Source organism: Brachyhypopomus gauderio, chromosome 7 (assembly GCF_052324685.1).
Source record: "Brachyhypopomus gauderio isolate BG-103 chromosome 7, BGAUD_0.2, whole genome shotgun sequence".
In the NCBI taxonomy this organism is placed as follows: domain Eukaryota; kingdom Metazoa; phylum Chordata; class Actinopteri; order Gymnotiformes; family Hypopomidae; genus Brachyhypopomus; species Brachyhypopomus gauderio.
This window is the reverse complement of record NC_135217.1, coordinates 3,639,621-3,661,057: the sequence shown is the minus strand read 5'-3', so window position 1 is coordinate 3,661,057 and position 21,437 is coordinate 3,639,621. Positions and strand designations below refer to the sequence as shown.

Sequence of the window (21,437 nt, the reverse complement as noted above, 5' to 3'; positions counted from 1 at the left end):
TGGGAAAATTGAAGGGACTCTGATGAGTCTCCTGAATGTATATGCCCCACCATGTAGTGACTGGAATTTATATAGAGAGGTGTTTAACTTAATGGTTACAAAGGCAGAGGGGGTTTTGGTGTGTGGTGGAGACATGAACATACGATTGAACCATAGATTAGATTGCTCCCGGGTGCACTCAGAATCAAAACAAATCAATAAAAAGATTTTTTATTAATGGAGGAAATGGGGATCATAGATATTTGGAGGGAGAAAAATCCCTCAGCCAGGGACTATACATATTATTCTTCACCCCACGACTCTTATTCCAGATTAGACTACTTCTTTATGTATAGTAAAGATCTACATAGAGTAGAAAAGTGTACCATAGGATCAATGGATATCTCCGATCATAGTCCTATTTATATGTCCATATATATGAATAAGAGGATTAGATCTACGATTTGGCGACTGAACTCGAATATATTAAATAACCCACAGATCAAAGAGAAGTTAAAAACAGAAATAAATACATATTTAGAACTAAATGATAATGGAGAAGTGACACAATCTATACTTTGGGATGCTTTCAAAGCTGTAATGAGGGGCAAGATCATTGCTATTACCTCCTACTTAAAGAAATCCAAGCAAATAAGGCTACAAGAGCTAGAAATTAAACTGAAATTATTACAGAACGATCACATTACTGTGACACCAGGGTGAAAGAAGAAATAAATGAGAAAAAAAAAGAAATTGAAACAATATACACTGAAGAAATACAAAAAAATATTATTATTCTTAAAACAACGCTATTACGAGGTTGGTGGCAAATCCCTGAAATTACTTTCTTATAGACTAAGAAAACAATAAGTTAACAATAATATTTCTAAGATAAAAGATCCAGATACAGGAAAGTTGGAGTATAAGCTTGAGAAGATATACGAGCAATATATATATATATATATGAGCAATGTTTTAAAAGCTACTATGAAAAATTATATTCCTTATTATATTATTATATTATATTATTATATTATATTATATTCCTAACCGCAAATTAATAATGAACCGGAGATTGACTCTTTTCTAGCCTCAATAAATTTACCTTCTGTTACAGAAGAACAAAACTAAAATTTAATAGCGGAAATAATGAAGGAGGAATTGTATTTAGCCATTAAAAAAATGAAAGCACACAAGTCCCCAGGTGTAGATGGTTTTACAGCGGAGTGGTATAAGTCATTTAAGGAACATCTAACCCCCATGTTGCTGAAGGTTTTTAACTCAGTAATTCAGGGAAAAGCAATTCCACCTTCCTGGCGAACCGCAATAATCTCAGTAATTCCAAAGGATGGGAAGGACAGAACGGAGTGTGGAAATTACAGACCAATTAGTGTATTAAACGCTGACTATAAATTATTTACATCTATATTAGCACGAAGAATAGAAAATATACTACCCGAATTAATTCATTTAGACCAGACTGGCTTTATTAGAGAAAGACAAACGCAGGATAATATCAGAAGGACATTACATATTATTAGGCATATCAACCAACATAAACTAGATGCTGCCCTACTGAGCTTGGATGCTGAAAAAGCTTTTGACTCAGTCAGGTGGACTTTTTTATATAAAGTTTTCTCACGGTTTGGTTTCCATAGAACTATAATTGATGTATTTCAGGCGCTATACCAGGGTTTCATCTGCTAGAATTAAAATTAATGGTGTATGGAGCTATTATAGTGTCACCAGAACCTGAACCTGAAATCATTATTACTTGAAAAAACAGTCTGTAAAATCCTCGCAGGTATGCAAAAATTCGAGTTAAAATTCAGGTTCGGGTCGTAATTCAGGTTCGGGTCGTAATTCAGGTTCGGGTCAAAATTCAGGTTCAGGTTGAAATGCGGTTCATCCGGGATACGTAGGATGAGCAAACAAACTCAGAGCTAATCGAACTGCATCTGGCCAATCACAAAACATATCAGAGGTCATTGGGAGGCTGCTAAATTTCCTGTAAGAGTGCGGTCCCTGTTTGGCGTGTAAGTAGCATGTAAGCAGCACGAAAGTGACCACTGTGCCACCCAGAAATGGCACCTTGTGGCATCTGCCACATAATCGTGGCACTTATTGTGGCCAGTGCTGCGTGACTGTGGTCTCTGTTGTCCAGAAACGCCGCCTGCCTCTGCTGACAGACATCTAAAGACTCTTGGGGGACTCTGCGTATTGGCCACTCGCTTAAAATCATCCCGACGAGCTCCGATTCGCCATTTGTTGAAATGAAGATGGTTCATAACTTTTGTTTAAAAATTTTGTTGAGTGAAATACTAGCCGACATCCAGCTAGACAGCTCTATATTACTAGTTCAGAATACTGTTTAGCGATAACGTCGAAATAAGATTATAGGAGGTGTGATGCGGTCGGAAGATCCGACTCATCACTAACCGCAGGGTACCAACCCAGAGATAAGTAATGACAATCTTTTATATTATTATGGACTACAGTTTGATATGCATGGGTATTGAATGTATGATGACGGCCGTCAAATGTGTGGAGCGTATGCAGAGGTGGGCAGTAACGAAGTACATTTACTTAAGTACTGTACTTAAGTACAGTTCTTGAGTATTTGTACTTTACTTAAGTTGATTTTTTTTAAAATACTTATGACTTTCACTTCACTACAGTTGAATAACAAATACAGTACTTATCACTCCACTACATTTCTGTCCAGCTCTCGTTACTCGTTACTTCCACACACAACTCTCCTCCCCTCCCCCGATAGTATTTTCACAGGTGACAGCCTATCAGCAATCAAGGATGTGTCTGTGAGGTGTAAAATCAAGTTCGGTGTCGCTAGTCGTTATTTTCCTAAATAACAGCAACATGAGCGGAGACGGCGGTGATGGAGCATGCCAGGGTTGCCAACTTTTCAAGATCGCTTGGAGGGAGATTTGAACCTGGACTTGGTGGCGAGTGTAAATTGTTGATTGGGGGGTGGCGAACGTTACCGGGGCGGTGAAAAATGGACACAAATTAAGTATTATATCACAATCGCCGGTGGTTGATATAGATCAGAGGTAAATAAACTAGATTTTTTTTCGGCGTGAGATATCGGAACTGTGGCGTGAGAGCGTGTGAAAACGGTCAAATGCGTGTGTCTCACGCTCAATGCGTGAGAGCTGGCAACCCTGGCATGCTCTTTTGCACCCATGGCCGTATCTCGACAAAATGTTCCAGTTTTCTGAACGGATGAATCATTCCTATCGTTTTAAATGCATGCTTTGTTTGCCAAAAACAAACTATATCACTGCATACCAAAATTCACCCTCCCACCTGAGGAAGTATATTACGGTATGCAGCCTAAATGTTTTGTTAAGTGACTATGTAGTCAGAGGAGCTTTGCAGTAAGGCTAGTGAAATGACTTTGCCTGCTCACTCCACTGCTAGGTCTGCTAGGATCACTATAAATAATGTTAACATTATATTGGCAAGTAATTCAAACTACGGAAACATCAATAAGGGAAACCGTGTGGGTTAATCGAATCTTGTCAAATAATGTTTCCATTCTAATGTCAGTGTAGAATTAATGTCAATAATTCTAATGTGGCTGTGATTTCTAGTTTGAAAAGAGTTTGTTAGCATGCTGGGTGCCATGGAGTTGGTGTGCTTTAGCCATACTGCAAAAGGTTGTAGCAAGGTTAGACTACCAAGATGCCACACTGCTAATTTTACTTTGTCTTTGTTTATATTGACTGTAGCATAATGTTGTATTGGATGACTGAATACCTAACTAGCAAAGAGAGAAAACCGTCATTTTATTATTGACTTTTAATATGGTAACATAATTTGCTTAAACAGGTTAGGCTAGGCTAATCAGTGAATTGTGGTTTTAGAAAATGTTTTTGTTCCTTAAACTAAAGTGTAGGTTAAACTTTTCTGCTACCACTACCTGAATGATGTACATCATTGGAATATGCCTTATGGATTATTATCAAAGTATGAATATTATGCCCAAAGAGGATTTGGTAGGATGTATAATACTTTTAAACTATAACTTTTTTACAAATGTGACGGAAGGTGTACTTTAATACTTAAGTATTTTTAAAAGCAAGTACTTCAGTACTTTCACTTAAGTAAGATTTTGAACATGCAACTTTCACTTGTATCGGAGTAGCATTTGACCAGTGGTATCTGTACTTTGACTCAAGTAATGAAATTGAGTACTTCGTCCGCCTCTGAGCGTATGTGTGATTGTTGTGTGAAGGTGCTGTGATTTTAGATTACCGGAGTCGGGAGAGAGGAGGCGTGACCCGCACCTGCTGGGGGAGGGGCCTATGATTTAAAAGGCGTGCAAGAGAACCCGCAAGGGGGGAGCACCTTGACTATGGCGTTGCGTCGGGCCTGACGCTGTTGACTTTGTAGTTGTTTATAAAGAAAATAAAGTGTGCGAAAAGAAAGAAACGGAGTCCTGAGTCCTCTGAGACTTTATTCCCAAGTGCCTCCATACCGCTACTGGCTCACTCTACCACAGGAGGGTACGTGAATCTACAGTGGTAGATCGTTAACGACAGCACTAAATTTAAAGGGTTTATTATTATAGATGTATGGTTATCAGTGAATGTTCCTACACGCCATCAGCGTCATTTAAACTTCTGCGAGCGAATGGCATCGCATTTAGTATTTGTGCAATTTGTAGTATATTTCGCTTTGTATTGGTTTCTATTGTTAGTCTAGATTACGTCTGTTACGACCCCACGATGTCATGGGTCTAGATTTGGGGTGTGGGGTAGTAGCATGTGCGTAGTGGGCAAGATGAAATTAAAGAAGAACGCGAAAACCAGACGGATACGCAAGAAAACTCTTTACTGCAGAGTGGTAATGGGTAGAAGAGCCCTTTCTACGCAGCAAAACACTGAACAGACACGTACGTACAAAAATACACGATTAACCATAACCAACCAAGGAAAGGAGCAGTAGACGGCACCAAAGAAAAGTAACAAACAAAATATACTACACTAAGTTAACAAAGCAACGTTCATAGCAAAGTCAGCGTTCATAGTTGACTAGGGGGTATAGTCGACTATAGTCGAATCAGCGACTATTGCAGGTCAGCCCTAATAAGTAATGTATACATTACTGTATAAGTAATGCTGTTATGTAAAATTACAGTGCAATCTGACTACACCTCCCAAAATAACTGTCTGTTAGACCACAGATTCTCATCCATTTCACCGCAGACTTCTACTCTTGTGTGGAAAGAATCTTTTGGAATGTCTCGTCCAGAAGCAGGCTTCTTCTGTGACGTCCTCGTACACTGCATCCATGACAATCAGCAGTCATCTGTCTATATGTTTTGTCAGTTGAAGGTTAATACTGCACCTCTGAATAATTTTAGAGCTGGTCATTCATTGGTTGATCTAAAGCTTCATAGACTCCGCCTCATCAGTGAGTCACGATTCATCCAGTCATCAATTCAGGAGAAATTTACCAAAAAGTCTAATCGATGCATAAAAATATATTATTATTTGTTCAAAATGAATGAGAAATTGCTTTTGTGATGTACACAAGTGACTACATGATGTGGAGGTAGAAAAAGTAATTTGATCTGCAAAATGCCCCCGATTCTGATCTGCAAAATGCTCCATAATGCAAAATGATTACCTGTGTGATTTAAAAACAAAAAACAAAACCACACCCATTTCTAAGCCCAGTTGTTACTCTGTCTATCATTGGGTTGGACCTCATTACTTGTCTTATTTGGGATACGACTTTCTATATGTTGAAAAGAAAAAAAATAACACCAGAATTAATTGAGAAATAGCTTAGTGAGATGTTTTCTTTATTGCAGTTGACTGAGTTCTCGTGCAGTTACATAAAGCCAAAAAGGCAAGAATCACCACAGTCTCAAATATATATTTCTAATCAATATAACACCTTCCTTTCAAGAAGTGCATGTTATCCTCTAGATTATGCAAAATATCCATGATGAGAGACTACTTGATAAGAAAAACAGTTGATAAACTGCAATAAATACATGCAATAAATGTAATGACATATGTAGGTTTCATCCCAAGAAATATGCCATTCACGTAACCAGTACAAGAGATCACACGAGCATGAGAGAGAACACTGCAAACATGCACAAGGTAGATATGTTCACCAAGTTATGAATGTGACCCTTTATTTCTGTATTATAATGTATTATAACTGTAAACAAGCAACATAAAGCGTTATTTGTACATATATTTTAGCCATTAGTGATAAGCACTTAAGCAAACTGAACTGGTGACATGGGAATTGTCTAACTGTGTAAGATGCTGTATGGTTTTAGCAAATATTAATTAACTAAATATGTATTAGCTGTAAATACAAACCCGTAGTTGTACATGACACATTCTCATGTAAATGATACTAGTCTAAATATCTTGCTAAATACATTAATAATACATTAGATTGCTTTCACATGAAACCTTATAGACACCATATATTTCGTTATACTAACTTTGTCTTGTCTCCTGCCAACAGCTTCTCAATCTTCTCTAGCAGCTCTGAGACCTGAGTGTGATCTCCACTCTCATTAATGTTGAGACAGTTAAACCTGTTCCCCCATGTGTTCACAACTGCCTGGACCTCATGGTTCTAGTACAGGAACCAGCACCAGACAGGCCGGATTCTGCACTGTTATTGACAAAATGTGGACCATTTTACACATTTTAAAATAATTACATTCTGAGGTACATTTAGGGACACACCAAATGCATCACTAATCCCACTCTGTGGAGGAAGTCCCTCCATACTGTTTCTCACCACGTGGTGCTGCTGAGTTTGGAGTCTCTCCATTCATTATAACACAGAACACGTTATTCAGAAGGCAGTTAACAGACAGATGATGCGTCACATTGACTGGGAGCTGTCTATGACCCTGCCGACCACTAGAGGGCACCTTCACTCAAATGTTAGTTCAACTCTCATGACAAAAAACTTACACATAAATCCTCATTATTTCTCCAAAGTATAATGGAGAACTTCAATATTCTAATGTTGTGTTACTTTACGTTTCCTACTACCAAGCAGTACTGCCATACTACTAAGCATGTTTTGGGTTTACAACTTATTGTTATAATCTGTATATGGATCCTCATTCTCATTCTGAGGACTCAGTATGTTACAATTTAAAACACTCAACTCATTCTTGTAGAAATAACCACTGCAGTCCAAAGCTAAAGAGAGAACATGTAGGTTTATTCTTTAGGAGCCTGATTTTAAGGTGCCTAAATCATACATGTTAGAACTTACACAGATCACTTTTAGGCAGTTAGCTGAATAAATGACATTTTACACCCACAAGGTTCATAGGTAAACGGGCTTGTTTATCAAGGAATGCTGATACAGTTCTATGCGCATCAGAGCACATCCGAGTTAGGAAAACAGTTTAAGGAAACACTAGTATAGGAGTAAGTTCAGTTCTGTAGTTTTTCAGCAGAAACTGTTGTAACACCGTCACCTTTTTAGATTATGTTTAATCACACATACTGGATTAGTCAACTGACTTATAGACTAGAGAATTCATCATTCTGACCTGATACTGCAGTTGCTCATTCACTGTTTCTATTCTCATTAGCTGCTTCTTCACTGTTTCTATTCTCCTTAGCTGTTCCTTGACTGTTTCTATTCTCTTTAGCTGCTCCTTCACTGTTTCCATTCTTCAGTTTTCTTCGACCATGTTGTTCTCCTAAAAAAGAGTTAGACTTGTTATTCAGTCAAAACTCTAAATACAAACTTATACAGGGCATTGGGGAGCAGGGGAAAGGAACTATTTGCATGTGTCTGTCTGTTTTGGATATGTCTAATATTTGTGGGACAGTGTTCAGTCATATCTTATCTGGTATTCAAATACAAGACAGCCATAATTCATCACAATTCATCATAATTCAAAGCTGGGCTTGCTATTTAGTTTAAGTGTTAGTTAATTTGTTTTTAAAAAGGTAAACAAAAAACACCTGATGTTTTAGATACTTTGTAACTCGTGATAGTGCTTGATCATTTCTCTGACAATTCAGTAGATTTTGATCCTCATAGAACAGACAGTCCACTGTGGTCATGTTCTTCCTGGTTACAGATCTGCTGCTGTCTGGTACAGTGCAGTCTGGGTCAAATGTGTGATGGAGCACCACCAAAGCTGCAGGCTTTGATTCTGAATCAAAAAACAAAAGACAAATAGTGACAAAATGTCCATAACTAACAATATAACTAAAAATATGCATTTCAAATAATACATACAAGGCTTTCATTACAGAACACGTTACCTGATACATGATTAATTTCACACAGAGCTGCTTTTATGTCAGTTCCAGCTTGTGAAACAACAGGGCAAAAAGTCAGAATGAAATCAGATTCCTCCACTCTAGACACTTCTGTTAAAGCTGGTATTTGTTCATGGAGTCTTCTTCTGAACTCATTATGAGCACTTAGGGTGTTTCCAGTTACAATCATTTTGTACTTATTTCCTGTAATAAACAATCATTTGGTACAAATTAATGCTTTTTTCCTTCATTGTGGTTCATACAACCTCAGATGATCTGGACCATCATATTGTATGTTTGCCTTTTGTCTTGCCCTATCCTGCTGCTATTAAAACTCATTGTTTTAATCTATATATCGATCCTCACTCTCATTCATAGTGCTCAGCGTTATAATTTAAAACATTCAAATCATTCTTGCAGAAATTATCACTGCAAAGCTGATGAGAGAACATGCAGGTTTTGTCTTTTAGAAGCCTGGTTTTAAAGTGTATAAATCAAAGTTTGAACAGATCACTTTTAGGCACCTGTAACAGCTGAATAAATGACATTTCACACCCAGAAGGTTCATATGTATATTTTCATATCAACAGTTACTTCGGTACAATCCTGCTATAGGCCTATCAGTGTACACCTGAGTTGGGAAAATGATGTAAGAAAACACTAATGTTGTTATGCTTATTATGTAATAATTATGTTTAATCATCATTCTCACCTGATACTGCAGTCGCTCCTTTACTGGTTCTACTCTCCTCCTGTTTGGTCTCCTAAAAGAGGGATTTGTTATTCAAGCAAGACTCTAAATGCAAACCTATACGGGGCACTGGAGCAGGGGAAAGGAACAGTTTGCACGTGTGTGTGTGTGTGTGTGTTTGTGTTTTGGTCAAAAAGTTGCTGGATAGTGTCCAATCATCATATTCTGGTTCATCATGCAACATTGGGCTTGGTATTTAGTTTAAGTGCTAGTGTCCACTTTTCCATTCTTGCCAAATAAGCCATATCATGCTAGTTCTATTATAGTTTCCCAGATCTTCAGTTTATCCCAGGTGTCATTAGGATTACCTGCACCGCTGACGTTGTTTGTGACCCAAATTGCAGCCAACTGCTCCAACTGCTCCAAATGCTCCAACTGTTCAGCCAAGTCGAAGGAACTAGAAAAAACAACAACCTGTAAGCATGCAGTCACACTGTGCTGTTCACATTCAGTCCACTTTTGAGAGAGAGAAATATTAGTGACATTAGAGTTTCCTTTATGAATGGAACTTAATCTCTATTTTACTGGCAACTGAAACAACAATAAATGTTTTAATATGAACATAAATGTAACGTTGGTTGCGGGCCGAAGGACGAGGCACGTAGTTCGTTTGCAACACTGTCGTTACTTTTATTGAGTACACAAAAATAGTGTAGACAGCGCACATCTAACATTAACACAAACGTGTGAGACTCTGACAAAGACGAGCACGGGACACTGCGCGAACGCACACTAGACAGACCACATAAGCCCCGAGTGATGACGAAACGAGCCACAGGTGAGACTGATGAACACACTCGGACACAACCACACCCACGAAGATACACAGACGCAGAGGACTAGACGTAGACAACATAAACACATACCCAAAGGGGGGGGAGGGGTCAGGGGCTGTAGGGTGACAATAAAGGTAAAATTGCCACTAATTGTGTAGTTTGACTTACATGGTTCTGGATATTTTACCTAGAAATGGAAAAGTCAAAAATATAAATAATGTTTAAAGAAGAACAAAATCAAAAACATCATATTGTATCTTTTATTTAGCTGCAATGCGCTATCAATAATTTTACATTACTGCTGCACAGAATTTAATGAAATAAGCAGTTGTATTACATGTGTTTGTATAGTATAATTAGGAACAACTGTGATCCTCCATAATGCCTCCATAGTCCATAGTGTATCTGGGACATAAATCCTGACATTCTCAAAAAACAATCAGATCTTTTGCTGTCTGAGTATTTCATGTACGTGTGTGTGTGTGTGTGTGTATATTTTACTATGAGAATCACTTATTATATGAATTATATAAATATAAATTATATAAAATTCAGTATATTTAATTTAACCTTTGGACAAAATTTATTCAATTACAAGACTTAGCAAAACACCAAACAACACAAAAACCCCTAGATTTGAAGTATCAAATTTCAAATGTTATATTACAATACAATGTAAAATACAGTGTTGGAGAATATTTCTCCTTTCATAGCATTAAACTAAATGAAAGATGATCTCTCAGTCGATTTCTGATTGTAGTGTATTGTAGTGTAGTGTTCCTTGTAATGTACAAGGAAATATGTGCTGCAGACCTTTTTACCAATGACATCAACATGCAGTGTTACGTCTCTAACTAGGCATCCAAAATCGGACAGACAAAATTATTCAAGTCATCTTGAGTTTTAATGTTACTGTCAGTCGTCATGCCTTTTCTTCCATATTTTAATTCAACACATGCTGTTTTGTTTTCGTTTCCACGTTCACGTGTTCTCATTTTGTCCATAGCCCGTTGTTGTTATCATCACCTGTTTCTAGTGAGTCCCTTGTTATCCCTTGTGTATGTAAGCCCTTTGTTTTCTGTTCATCGTTGCTGGTCATTGCACGTAGATTTGTGTTGCTAGCCTCCATGTGTTTCATTGTTTATGGGTTACTTCATGTCGCTGTTGTCATTTGCCTGTAGTCTTTTGTCACCTGTCATTCTTTTGTAGTTTGTTAGTCCTGTCTTATTCGTTATTCGTGTTGGTTACATGTCTGGATTTCTCTCGTTTAATCAACAAACAACTGCTTAATGAAGACATTGTTGTAAATCAAAAATGTTTTAAGTAAACAAAACAAACCTGGGATTTTAAATGCTTTGTAACTCGTGATAGTGCTGCATCATTTATGGGGCACTGCAGTAGTCCTTGATCCTCATAGAACAGACAGTCTACTGTGGTCGTGTTCTCCCTGGTTACAGATCTGCTGCTGTCTGGTACAGTGCAGTCTGGGTCAAATGTGTGATGGAGCACCACTAGAACAACAAGCTTGGAGACTGAACCAAACAAAAAAAACAGGTAGGCTTGAAAGCAGCAGAATGTCCATAATATGTCAAATATCAACATAAAAACATAAAATATAGATTTAATACATGATTATGAATCATTACAGAACACGTTACCTGATACATGATTAATTTCACACAGAGCTGCTTCTATGTCAGTTCCAGCTCGTGAAACAACAGTGCAGAAAGTCAGAATGAAATCAGATTCCTCCTCTCTAGTCACTTCTGTTAGAGCTGGTATTTGTTCATGGAGTCTTCTTTTGAAATCTTCATGAGCACTTAGGGTGTTTCTAGTTACAATCATTTTGTACTTATTTCCTGTAATAAACAATCATTTGGTACAAATTAACACTCGCACACAGAGATATATATTAATACTTCATTGTACCTCAAATATTCAAGTTTGCAGCTTTTAATTGAGGTAATCTTGAAAACAAGTTTTTTTTTATCTACGTGTTTAGCTACACATACATGTTTATAATCATTATGAAATAATGTTACTGTGATTAAATGAAACTGATGGATCTAAATGTGTAACGGTAACGGTAAGTGATATAGATGTGGAAGCATTTGCAAGATTTCTTAATTCATTAAGGACAAATGTGGTCATTTAAACGCTCCAGGGTCGTAGGGCAAGGGCAATTCGAAATAGACATATAACCAACACAAACAGACATAAAAAACATGACAGGCTTACACAACAACAAAGGTTAGAATAGAAATAAGGCCAGGAACCCATGAGGCTGATGATAACAGAACAGAGGCTAAAATCAACAATAACCAGCAAACAACAAGGGAAATACACAGAGTCAGTGAAGGGTGGAGAATTAAACGAGGGGCATAACTCAGAATGAAAACAAAAGGCCCATGGAATAAAACCAGGAAATAAACAAACAAAGACAGACAGAAATAGCTAGGGAGGGGCAACCATGACAAAATCAAAGACAGCAAATGACTTCAGAGTGCTGACATTGTTCTTGCTATATTAAATAAATACTCACCAGTTACGCCTGGATTTTGTTCTCTCGTTTTAGGCAGTTCATTCATTTGATTCTCTTGAGCTTGAATTTGAGATTTACGCTCATCATCTGGACTATGTTTTTTTGTTTTTGTTGGGTTGCATTTCACCTCTGAGTATTTTCCTTCTTCCATTTGAAATTCTTTTTCTAACAGAAAACGTTTCAAGTATTAAAGTACTTAACACAAATATGACACATCACGACCCAAGGGCTGCCATAACAAGTGTTGTTGCTTGACACACTCTCTTCTACTAAATTCTTCTTACAAATTAAGTTACTCGAAAATCCACAGTAGGTTGAGTCATTATTTGAGGCCTAGAGTCTCTCTGCACTGATTCACACCTATGCTTCCATAAACCACTTATCACGACTGGCCCCTCCCTAGCTATTCTAGTGGCAGTATCCAACAAATAAGTTAGAAATATTTAATCTGCAAGAAGCGAGCAGCAGTTCGGTTCCATGGCCAGAAAGAGCACCACAGATGCAGCGCTTGCTTTGAGAGTGCTGGTGGAGAAGTACAGAGAAGGTCAGAAGGAGCTGCACGCTGTCATCGTGGAGCTAGAGGAACTGTGCCAAGAGAGGAACTGTGGTACTCTATGAGAAAGTCAGGAGTGGCAGAACATTATGTGAGGTTGGTACAGGACATGTGTGGGGTATTTGACAGGGCAGTCATGGTCCTGTGGTAGGGAACTGGTTTTGTGAACGGCGGGTCGTTGGTTCGATTTCCAGCCAACAAGACAGAGGCTATTTTAATTGCTTCTCCAGGTACACTCAAGAAGATTGGCAATAGTGCTGTCTCTATTCCTGAATTTACTGTTTCATCATCAACTCAGATCAGAAATCTGGGAGTCATTCTAGACTCAACTCTCTTTCTAACAACACATTAAGAACATCTGTAAGACAGCCTTTTTTCATTTAAGGAACAATGCTAAGATCCAACCATTTATTTCCCTTACTGCTGCTGAGGCTATTGTTCATGCATTTGTGACCTCTAGAATTGACTACTGCAATGCTGTATTGCATGGACTCCCGGCTCGGCTGTTGAACAGGCTTCAGTATGTGCAAAACTCAGCTGTGAGAGTTTTGACTCATACCAGATCCTGGGAGCACATTACACCTATTCTGGAACATCTTCACTGGCTCCCTGTCCAGTATCGTATTCAGTATAAGGTTGTTGTGCTGGTGTTTAAATCTCTGCATGGCTGTGCACCATCCTACCTCAGTAGTCTCCTTCAAACATACTCTCCAGTACGCACCTTGCGCTCGTCCGAGCTGCACTTGCTCAAAGTTTCTAGCAGCAAGTTGTGCACTGTTGGTTACAGGGCCTTTAGTGTGGCTGGGTCAAAGTTATGGAACAGTCTGCTGCTTGAGTTACGTCCTTGCCCATCTATCACTATATTCAAGGCACATCTAAAAACCTATCTTTTTCAGTTGGCTTATGGCTGAGCCTATATTGTTTATTATATTTATTTATTTATTTGCTCTTGTCTGTCTTATATTATAACGTTATTAAACTTTCTTTCTTTTTAAAAATCGCGAAGGAAGTGTGGGTAGATCGCATGACAGTGGATGAATGACAGGCTATCGTCCAGCTGCACTGACGGTTGTATTTTGATTGACGCATGGACGTAATTTGGGGGGGGGACGGGGGGGACGGGACTTTTTCAAAAGCCGGTTTTGGTCCCCCCCAGTTTTTACAGTTAAAACCAAACATTTAAATAGCGACGAAGCCATGTCCCCCCACTTTTTAACGGTTAAAAAAACAAATATTTAAATAGCAACAAATCTAGCGCTAGGACCATGCAGAAAACGACCGCTCCGAGCTCTGCGCGGTGTTACGGTGAATTCAGTTCCCCCTGTTCCCCCTACAGTGCGCATGTCGAAATCATGACGTAGTGCGGCGGGAGGCTCAGACGGGCTCTGTGTGTTTCTCATTGTTGCTCTTGTATTTCTTTCTGTTCCTCCGGGTAAGCGGTTTCTTACTTAGTTTGTGAAATAGATCCATATAAACTCGTACTTAAAAGCATAAGAATGTTGTTATAACAGGTTTTAATATTAAAGATGAGCTAGATTTCGTTTCGTTTTCCACTCCGTATATCCAAAGTGTTTCATTGAGGTCTAATCTTTTATAGCGTTTATATAAAGCTATGTTACTCTGTTCAGACTACAGTGAGGATGGTGTATTGGGCATGAATTATTGCTGATATGAATAAACTACATTATATGGTACATTACAAGTCTGTAATAATAATAATAATAATAATAATGTTTATTTGTATAGCACCTTTCATACATACATGCAACTCAAAGTGCTTTACAGTATAAATAAAAAGAAACATTAAAAGGAGATAGGACAAAAAGAAAATGTTAAAAGAAATGTTAATGTTAAAGATGATAATATAAAAAGGAAACAAACACAATGAAATAAAGTGACAAATTATAAAATAATAGACAACATAATGTAATAAGGAAAATAAGATTGAGTTTCTTAACTAAAAGCAGATCTAAACAGGAATGTTTTTAGACTGTTCTTGAAACTATTCAGGGATGAAATGCCTCTGAGCTCTTCAGGAAGAGAATTCCAGAGCTTTGGGCCATAGTGACTAAAAGCACCCTCGCCAATCTTTAACTCTATGCTGCACTTTCACTAGCCCAGTGGCCATTTTTAACATTTCTTACATAGTTCATTTTAAAACTAGATATCTCAAGTTGTGCATATAGGAAAATTATCATTCATGGCTCAAACTGAAGTAGACAGTTGGTGGAACATATTGATACACTTCAAAATCATATTCACATAATTTGGTTTATTTTAGAGCCTCTATTACAGATGCTAATATGCCAGTAATGTCAAAAATGCTGACTTGAACTTGAACATGACTGGAATGTATATTCACATAGTTATTCAAATCTGATATCAGAAATTACAATAAATTTCGCTAGGGTCTTTTCTAACAACACAGAAAAAATGGAGCAAATCCATGAAAGCATTGCAAAGTTATTCCACTTTGTCCAAGGTATGTGCAGTCCAACATTCCAGTGTCCAAATATGCTAAGTATGCGACACACCCGGTACACACCCATAGCCAACCAAGCTAACATGCTAACAAATTCCATACACGAAACCGAGGAGCTATTTCAAACAACAACGAAGCACATATTACAGAAAGACCAGAAAATTACAACGAAGAAATTTCATGTCCAATTATGAACGGTACGTTATGATATATATGTCCAATATAGTCCGACAGGCTATGGTAAGCTTACGTCGCCAACTCCGGTAGCATCCGACACGATACCGAGTACTCCAGCACTCAAAAACTCCAATACTGTTTATAATCTAATGTTTAGTATTAGATTATATATTTTGTACAAAATCGCTTATGAAAAATTATCCATTTTTACTCACGAGTACGTAGAATCACGTCGTAGCCGGTGTTCATTCCCACTTCCGGGTTGGCGAAAATTCCGAAAATTGCTCATATATTCCATATAAAGTAATCCTTTTATTTTCTGTGATGTTCAAAAGTATCCACGATCAGAATAAAAATGAACAAAATGATCCATGACTAGTGATGGGACGACCGATACTGGTGCGTCAACACTGTGCCGAGCGCACAAGAGTGAAACCCCGTATCGGTGCGTGTATTGCTTTAAACAAAAATCATGTGACCGATACAAGAAGCGTATCGTTTGGCTGTGCCGCGCCAAATTGTGTTTATAAGGAAATGAACTGTATCGGCATGTCGCGGGTTTGTTGGATGGAGTTTTGCTGTAGCTTTTAGATTTTGTATTTTTGCCCTCACGGATCGAACCAGGAAATTTTCCACTGTCTGGAATCTTTTGACGCCAAATAAGGTATTGTTTCTCCTTTGGACATTATTTTTTTTTATTAAATATGTTTGTACTCTTTTCTGGTAAGCAGGGGCGGTTTGTTCATTAGGGCGATTGGGCGACGCACCACGAAAGGATGAAAAGGAAGTTTTTTCTCTCACATTCTATCACGGTATTTAACTAGCTGTTAGTGATGTGTCGTTCGCGAACGATCCGGTTCAGAGCCGGCTCTTTGTAGTGAACGATTGGAACCGGCTCTGCAATGGGAGCCGTTTTAGGATCCTATTTGGGAGCCGCTTTTTCCTTCAGTATTGCGCTTGTGCTCTGCAAGTGCCACAGTTTTTTCCAACATCGTTTTTATTTGTCCTTCGGTGCCTCACTGTCTCTCCCTCTCCTTGCACCTATTGCTCTGCTTCTGCCAGTGGTAGAGAGCGGAGAGTTTATTTCCTCAGTTTGTGCCAGTTTATACCTGGCGCGTCGCGACCAGCGCGAGGGTCCGTGCGCCGAATATGACGCAATCGCGGTGGCTCCGCCCCTGCGTGAGGACCCCAGTGCGAAGCAAGGTCGTGCACCTCTTCAGCGCAATGAACAAAGTTATTTATGCCGGGTTCATACACCTTTAAAAGGTGGAATTCAAGCACTTGAACGTCACTTTCAAGGTCCATTTTCAATATTTCCCAGCAAACTTAAGTTAAATATTTATACATATACTCGAAATGATTCGAAACAATTGGGCTTTTTATATCACATCGATTCAGTCAGACAGCTATTTTTGTGAAACAAAATACAGTTACATTTTCAAGCATTTTCAAGTACTTTAGCCTACTTTAGCACTTTTCAAACCTGGAACACAATACAACATTCGTCAGGTAAATGTTCCTTCCCCTGTGTTTGAGGGGTGTTTCTTTATATTACCACCAGAGGTGGGCAGTAACGAAGTACATTTACTTAAGTACTGTACTTAAGTACAGTTCTTGAGTATTTGTACTTTACTTAAGTTGATTTTTTAAAAAATACTTATGACTTTCACTTCACTACAGTTGAATAACAAATACAGTACTTATCACTCCACTACATTTCTGTCCAGCTCTCGTTACTCGTTACTTCCACACACAACTCTCCTCCCCTCCCCCGATAGTATTTTCACAGGTGACAGCCTATCAGCAATCAAGGATGTGTCTGTGAGGTGTAAAATCAAGTTCGGTGTCGCTAGTCGTTCTTTTCCTAAATAACAGCAACATGAGCGGAGACGGCGGTGATGGAGCATGCCAGGGTTGCCAACTTTTCAAGATCGCTTGGAGGGAGATTTGAACCTGGACTTGGTGGCGAGTGTAAATTGTTGATCGGGGGGGTGGCGAACGTTACCGGGGCGGTGAAGAATGGACACAAATTAAGTATTATATCGCGATCGCCGGTGGTTGATAGATATAGATCAGAGGTAAATAAACTAGATTTTTTTTCGGCGTGAGATATCGGAACTGTGGCGTGAGAGCGTGTGAAAACGGTCAAATGCGTGTGTCTCACGCTCAATGCGTGAGAGATGGCAACCCTTGCATGCTCTTTTGCACCCATGGCCGTATCTCGACAAAATGTTCCAGTTTTCTGAACGGATGAATCATTCCTATCGTTTTAAATGCATGCTTTGTTTGCCAAAAACAAACTATATCACTGCATACCAAAATTCACCCTCCCACCTGAGGAAGTATATTACGGTATGCAGCCTAAATGTTTTGTTAAGTGACTATGTAGTCAGAGGAGCTTTGCAGTAAGGCTAGTGAAATGACTTTGCCTGCTCACTCCACTGCTAGGTCTGCTAGGATCACTATAAATAATGTTAACATTATATTGGCAAGTAATTCAAACTACGGAAACATCAATAAGGGAAACTGTGTGGGTTAATCGAATCTTGTCAAATAATGTTTCCATTCTAATGTCAGTGTAGAATTAATGTCAATAATTCTAATGTGGCTGTGATTTCTATTTTGAAAAGAGTTTGTTAGCATGTTGGGTGGCATGGAGTTGGTGGGCTTTAGCCATACTGCAAAAGGTTGTAGCAAGGTTAGACTACCAAGATGCCACACTGCTAATTTTACTTTGTCTTTGTTTATATTGACTGTAGCATAATGTTGTATTGGATGACTGAATACCTAACTAGCAAAGAGAGAAAACCGTCATTTTATTAATGACTTTTAATATGGTAACATAATTTGCTTAAACAGGTTAGGCTAGGCTAATCAGTGAATTGTGGTTTTAGAAAATGTTTTTGTTCCTTAAACTAAAGTGTAGGTTAAACTTTTCTGCTACCACTACCTGAATGATGTACATCATTGGAATATGCCTTATGTATTATTATCAAAGACTGTATGAATATTATGCCCAAAGAGGATTTGGTAGGATGTATAATACTTTTAAACTATAACTTTTTTACAAATGTGACGGAAGGTGTACTTTAATACTTAAGTATTTTTAAAAGCAAGTACTTCAGTACTTTCACTTAAGTAAGATTTTGAACATGCAACTTTCACTTGTATCGGAGTAGCATTTGACCAGTGGTATCTGTACTTTGACTCAAGTAATGAAATTGAGTACTTCGTCCGCCTCTGACTACCACATATCGTTTCGGACAACACTGCAAAGAATGTCTCCACTGCCCGCATGTCAAGCGTGTGCTCAACACATCTGACCAATCACACGCAGATTTCAGTTAATAATGTGGTGGGAAAACACTGAAAAAAAGTTATCTCCACTTTTTTTGTGGAAACGGCAGGCAATTGACCAAGCTGTATTGCGTTCTATTTTGGTACTATTTTGTGATCATTTAATAATTGGTTATAATAAAAGTTTTATTTATAAAGCATTGTTATGCAGCATTTTTACTCATCACAAGTGCTTAACAATGTCAATAATGAAACAAAATGTTATAAAATTAGTATTAAGCTATTAATTAATTAATAATGTAAAAAATATATATGGGGAGCCGTTTGGGAGCCGAAAGAGCCGGCTCTCCACAGTAAGAAGAGCCATTAGAGCCGCATCTCAAAATAGAGCCGAAAATCCCATCACTACTAGCTGTGTCTGTCCTGGACAGCGTCTCTTGCCTCTGAATGCCATTGTCCAATCAGCGTTGAGGTGCATTCCCTGTAGTCCCGCCTTTTTTGGGGCGATTTGAGACTAACTGAAAATCGCCCCGACTGCTCTCGTAGACTCTCATGTTAAATGTTTTTTTTCAAAGCGCAGGCGCTGCAATGTCTATGGGTTCCGGGAGGGCTCGCCCTTACGTGCTTGCGTCAGACGTAACTTAGGGAAATTAATCTGCTCAACACGGTCAGCGTTCCTTCAACTCAGAACAACTCAATCGTTTCATTAAGAGAAGTGCCATTCTGTCGTCGTAATAATCAAGATAAACTAGCAACTAAGGAATTGGGGCCACCGAGACCAAATTTAAACATCAAAGAAGTGAAGTGTCCACAAAGGGAGGAAAAGAATATAACCGGGGATTTTGGTGAAACTGGTATGAAGGGAAAACATGGCTAGCAGGCTGTGAAGTAGAGCGCCCTGTTCTGCTTTCCCTACATTCTGTTCCATCCTTAATGCTGTTGCCCATTTATATTCTATGCAACACCTAAAATAAAATGCTGTCTGAGGAATACAGAAATTATTGTGAGTGGGAAAGATTCACTTTTAATTCATGGTAAATCTCTTCATGTTTAAAGTTGTTTATGAGGGCAAATTGAGAGATGACAATTTTTGTTTGTTCAGTCATTGTAGAGCTTTAATCAAGATGATATTTACAAGATATATCAGTGCACAAATACTGTACAGTGTATAATGTAAGGAGAAATATATATTTATGATTATATTTTTATTGGTTAAGTCACTGTTTTTTATTTACCCACTGAAATGGTCATCACAACAATTGCCCCCCCTGAGATATTTGTCAGAGGCCGCCACTGCTGGTAAGGGGTTTTAATTGTATTCAGATAAAGTAACGTTTAATTTTATTGTAGGTGAAGTGTCGACTCTGCTCCACGGAGCTGTCTTACATCAATGAGAGCACTTCATCAATGCTGAGGCATTATAGAGATCGGGCAATAGGGCAATGAAGAATCAGCACATACTGGTGAGAGTACCACAGGTGTGTTAAAATTCTCAAATAAAATTGAAATGTTTTGATTTAAAATTGTTTATTACACACAAAATGCTTTGTGTATCTATGTAATATTGTTTGTAAACTTGTCAGTACTTTAATAAGGCAAAAAAAAATTTCCTTACAGTTCCTAACAAGCAAGCTGCGGATGAGGCTGTGATCAACATGATCATCAAAGACCGTCAGCCCCTCTCCATCGCACCTAGATATTTATGCACACCATCTTCGTCTGTACCCTGTGAATGACTTTTTTTTCTAAGGCAGGAGAAATTTTATCTAAGAGGAGAAATCGCCTTGGAGACAACACACTTCAAAAACTTTTGTTCCTCAATAAAAATACATAAATGAATGAATTTCATTTTTGTGTTTTATATTATTTTTCTTTTTCATTAATGAAAATCCTTACATAAGTTGCACATTTTAGCTGAATTTTATTAGACAGATTTGCTATATTTTGCAGAGTTGGTTTAGCATTTACACAAGGTTTTAAGCTAATTTTGGACTCTTCTGGACACAACAAATTGAGCAAATGAAATTATATAAATATTTCACGAGTTGATGTGTTTTCAGGATGCTTTTTCAACTTTTCATTTTGTTTACTTGCAATGATATTATAACTACTGCAGGGGTCACTATTGAGTGACCAACACCGTATCAATACTAAGTCAACACAGTTTGTGTAGTGTGTCGATACACTCCTTGAGGTATCATCTTCCCATCACTATCCGTGACTGCGTCAGTTTCGCCGAACAGTGTGCTCTGGGGAGCTTAGCTTAGGTTAGCAAAGGTTAGCTTATGTTGCTATGCTAGCGGACCCACATTGGAAATGAACCGCGACTTTCCGAGGGCTCAATTAAAAAATATAATTGACCAATCATGGCAAATAAGGGCTGGTTAGCTTCAGAAGGAAGTAGTCTATTGGTTAGAACAGCTTTCAATCACTTCTAAGGCGCCAGATTGTCTGTAGAGCCGATTGGATCACCCCACCTCCCCCTCCCCTTCGCACCTCGCCGGGGAGAGGTTGTAAAACCTGTCAATCAAAGTCACTACCCCCCCCCCCCCCCCTTCAGACCAATAAAAACCTCTCAAATCA

At 38.4% G+C, this 21,437-nt stretch overlaps 3 protein-coding genes across 3 annotated transcripts in view; all 3 read right to left on the bottom strand.

Moving 5' to 3' along the window:
• The window catches only part of LOC143518491 (GTPase IMAP family member 7-like), a 45,789-nt gene extending 38,212 nt beyond the window's left edge, over positions 1 to 7,577 (bottom strand). Inside the window, exon 1 of the mRNA XM_077010987.1 lies at positions 7,553 to 7,577. The gene's annotated coding sequence lies outside the window, so the exon portion shown is untranslated. The remainder of the gene's footprint in view (positions 1 to 7,552) is intronic.
• Positions 6,466 to 9,961, bottom strand: LOC143518325 (uncharacterized). The gene is made up of 5 exons (XM_077010763.1): positions 9,336 to 9,961; positions 8,989 to 9,040; positions 8,280 to 8,480; positions 7,974 to 8,167; positions 6,466 to 6,612 (listed from the first exon to the last, which is right to left on the bottom strand). Exons 3-5 carry the CDS (start codon positions 8,464 to 8,466, stop codon positions 6,466 to 6,468), a joined length of 528 nt encoding a protein of 175 aa, XP_076866878.1. The 5' UTR covers positions 8,467 to 8,480; positions 8,989 to 9,040; positions 9,336 to 9,961.
• Positions 9,962 to 10,636: 675 nt separating this feature from the next.
• LOC143518488 (uncharacterized) overlaps positions 10,637 to 21,437 on the bottom strand; it is a 52,877-nt gene continuing 42,076 nt past the window's right edge. Inside the window, exons 13-14 of the mRNA XM_077010981.1 lie at positions 11,462 to 11,662; positions 10,637 to 11,335 (exon numbers count right to left, since the gene is read on the bottom strand). Of these exons, the coding sequence (XP_076867096.1) occupies positions 11,112 to 11,335; positions 11,462 to 11,662 (425 nt within the window). The 3' untranslated portion in view covers positions 10,637 to 11,111. The remainder of the gene's footprint in view (positions 11,336 to 11,461; positions 11,663 to 21,437) is intronic.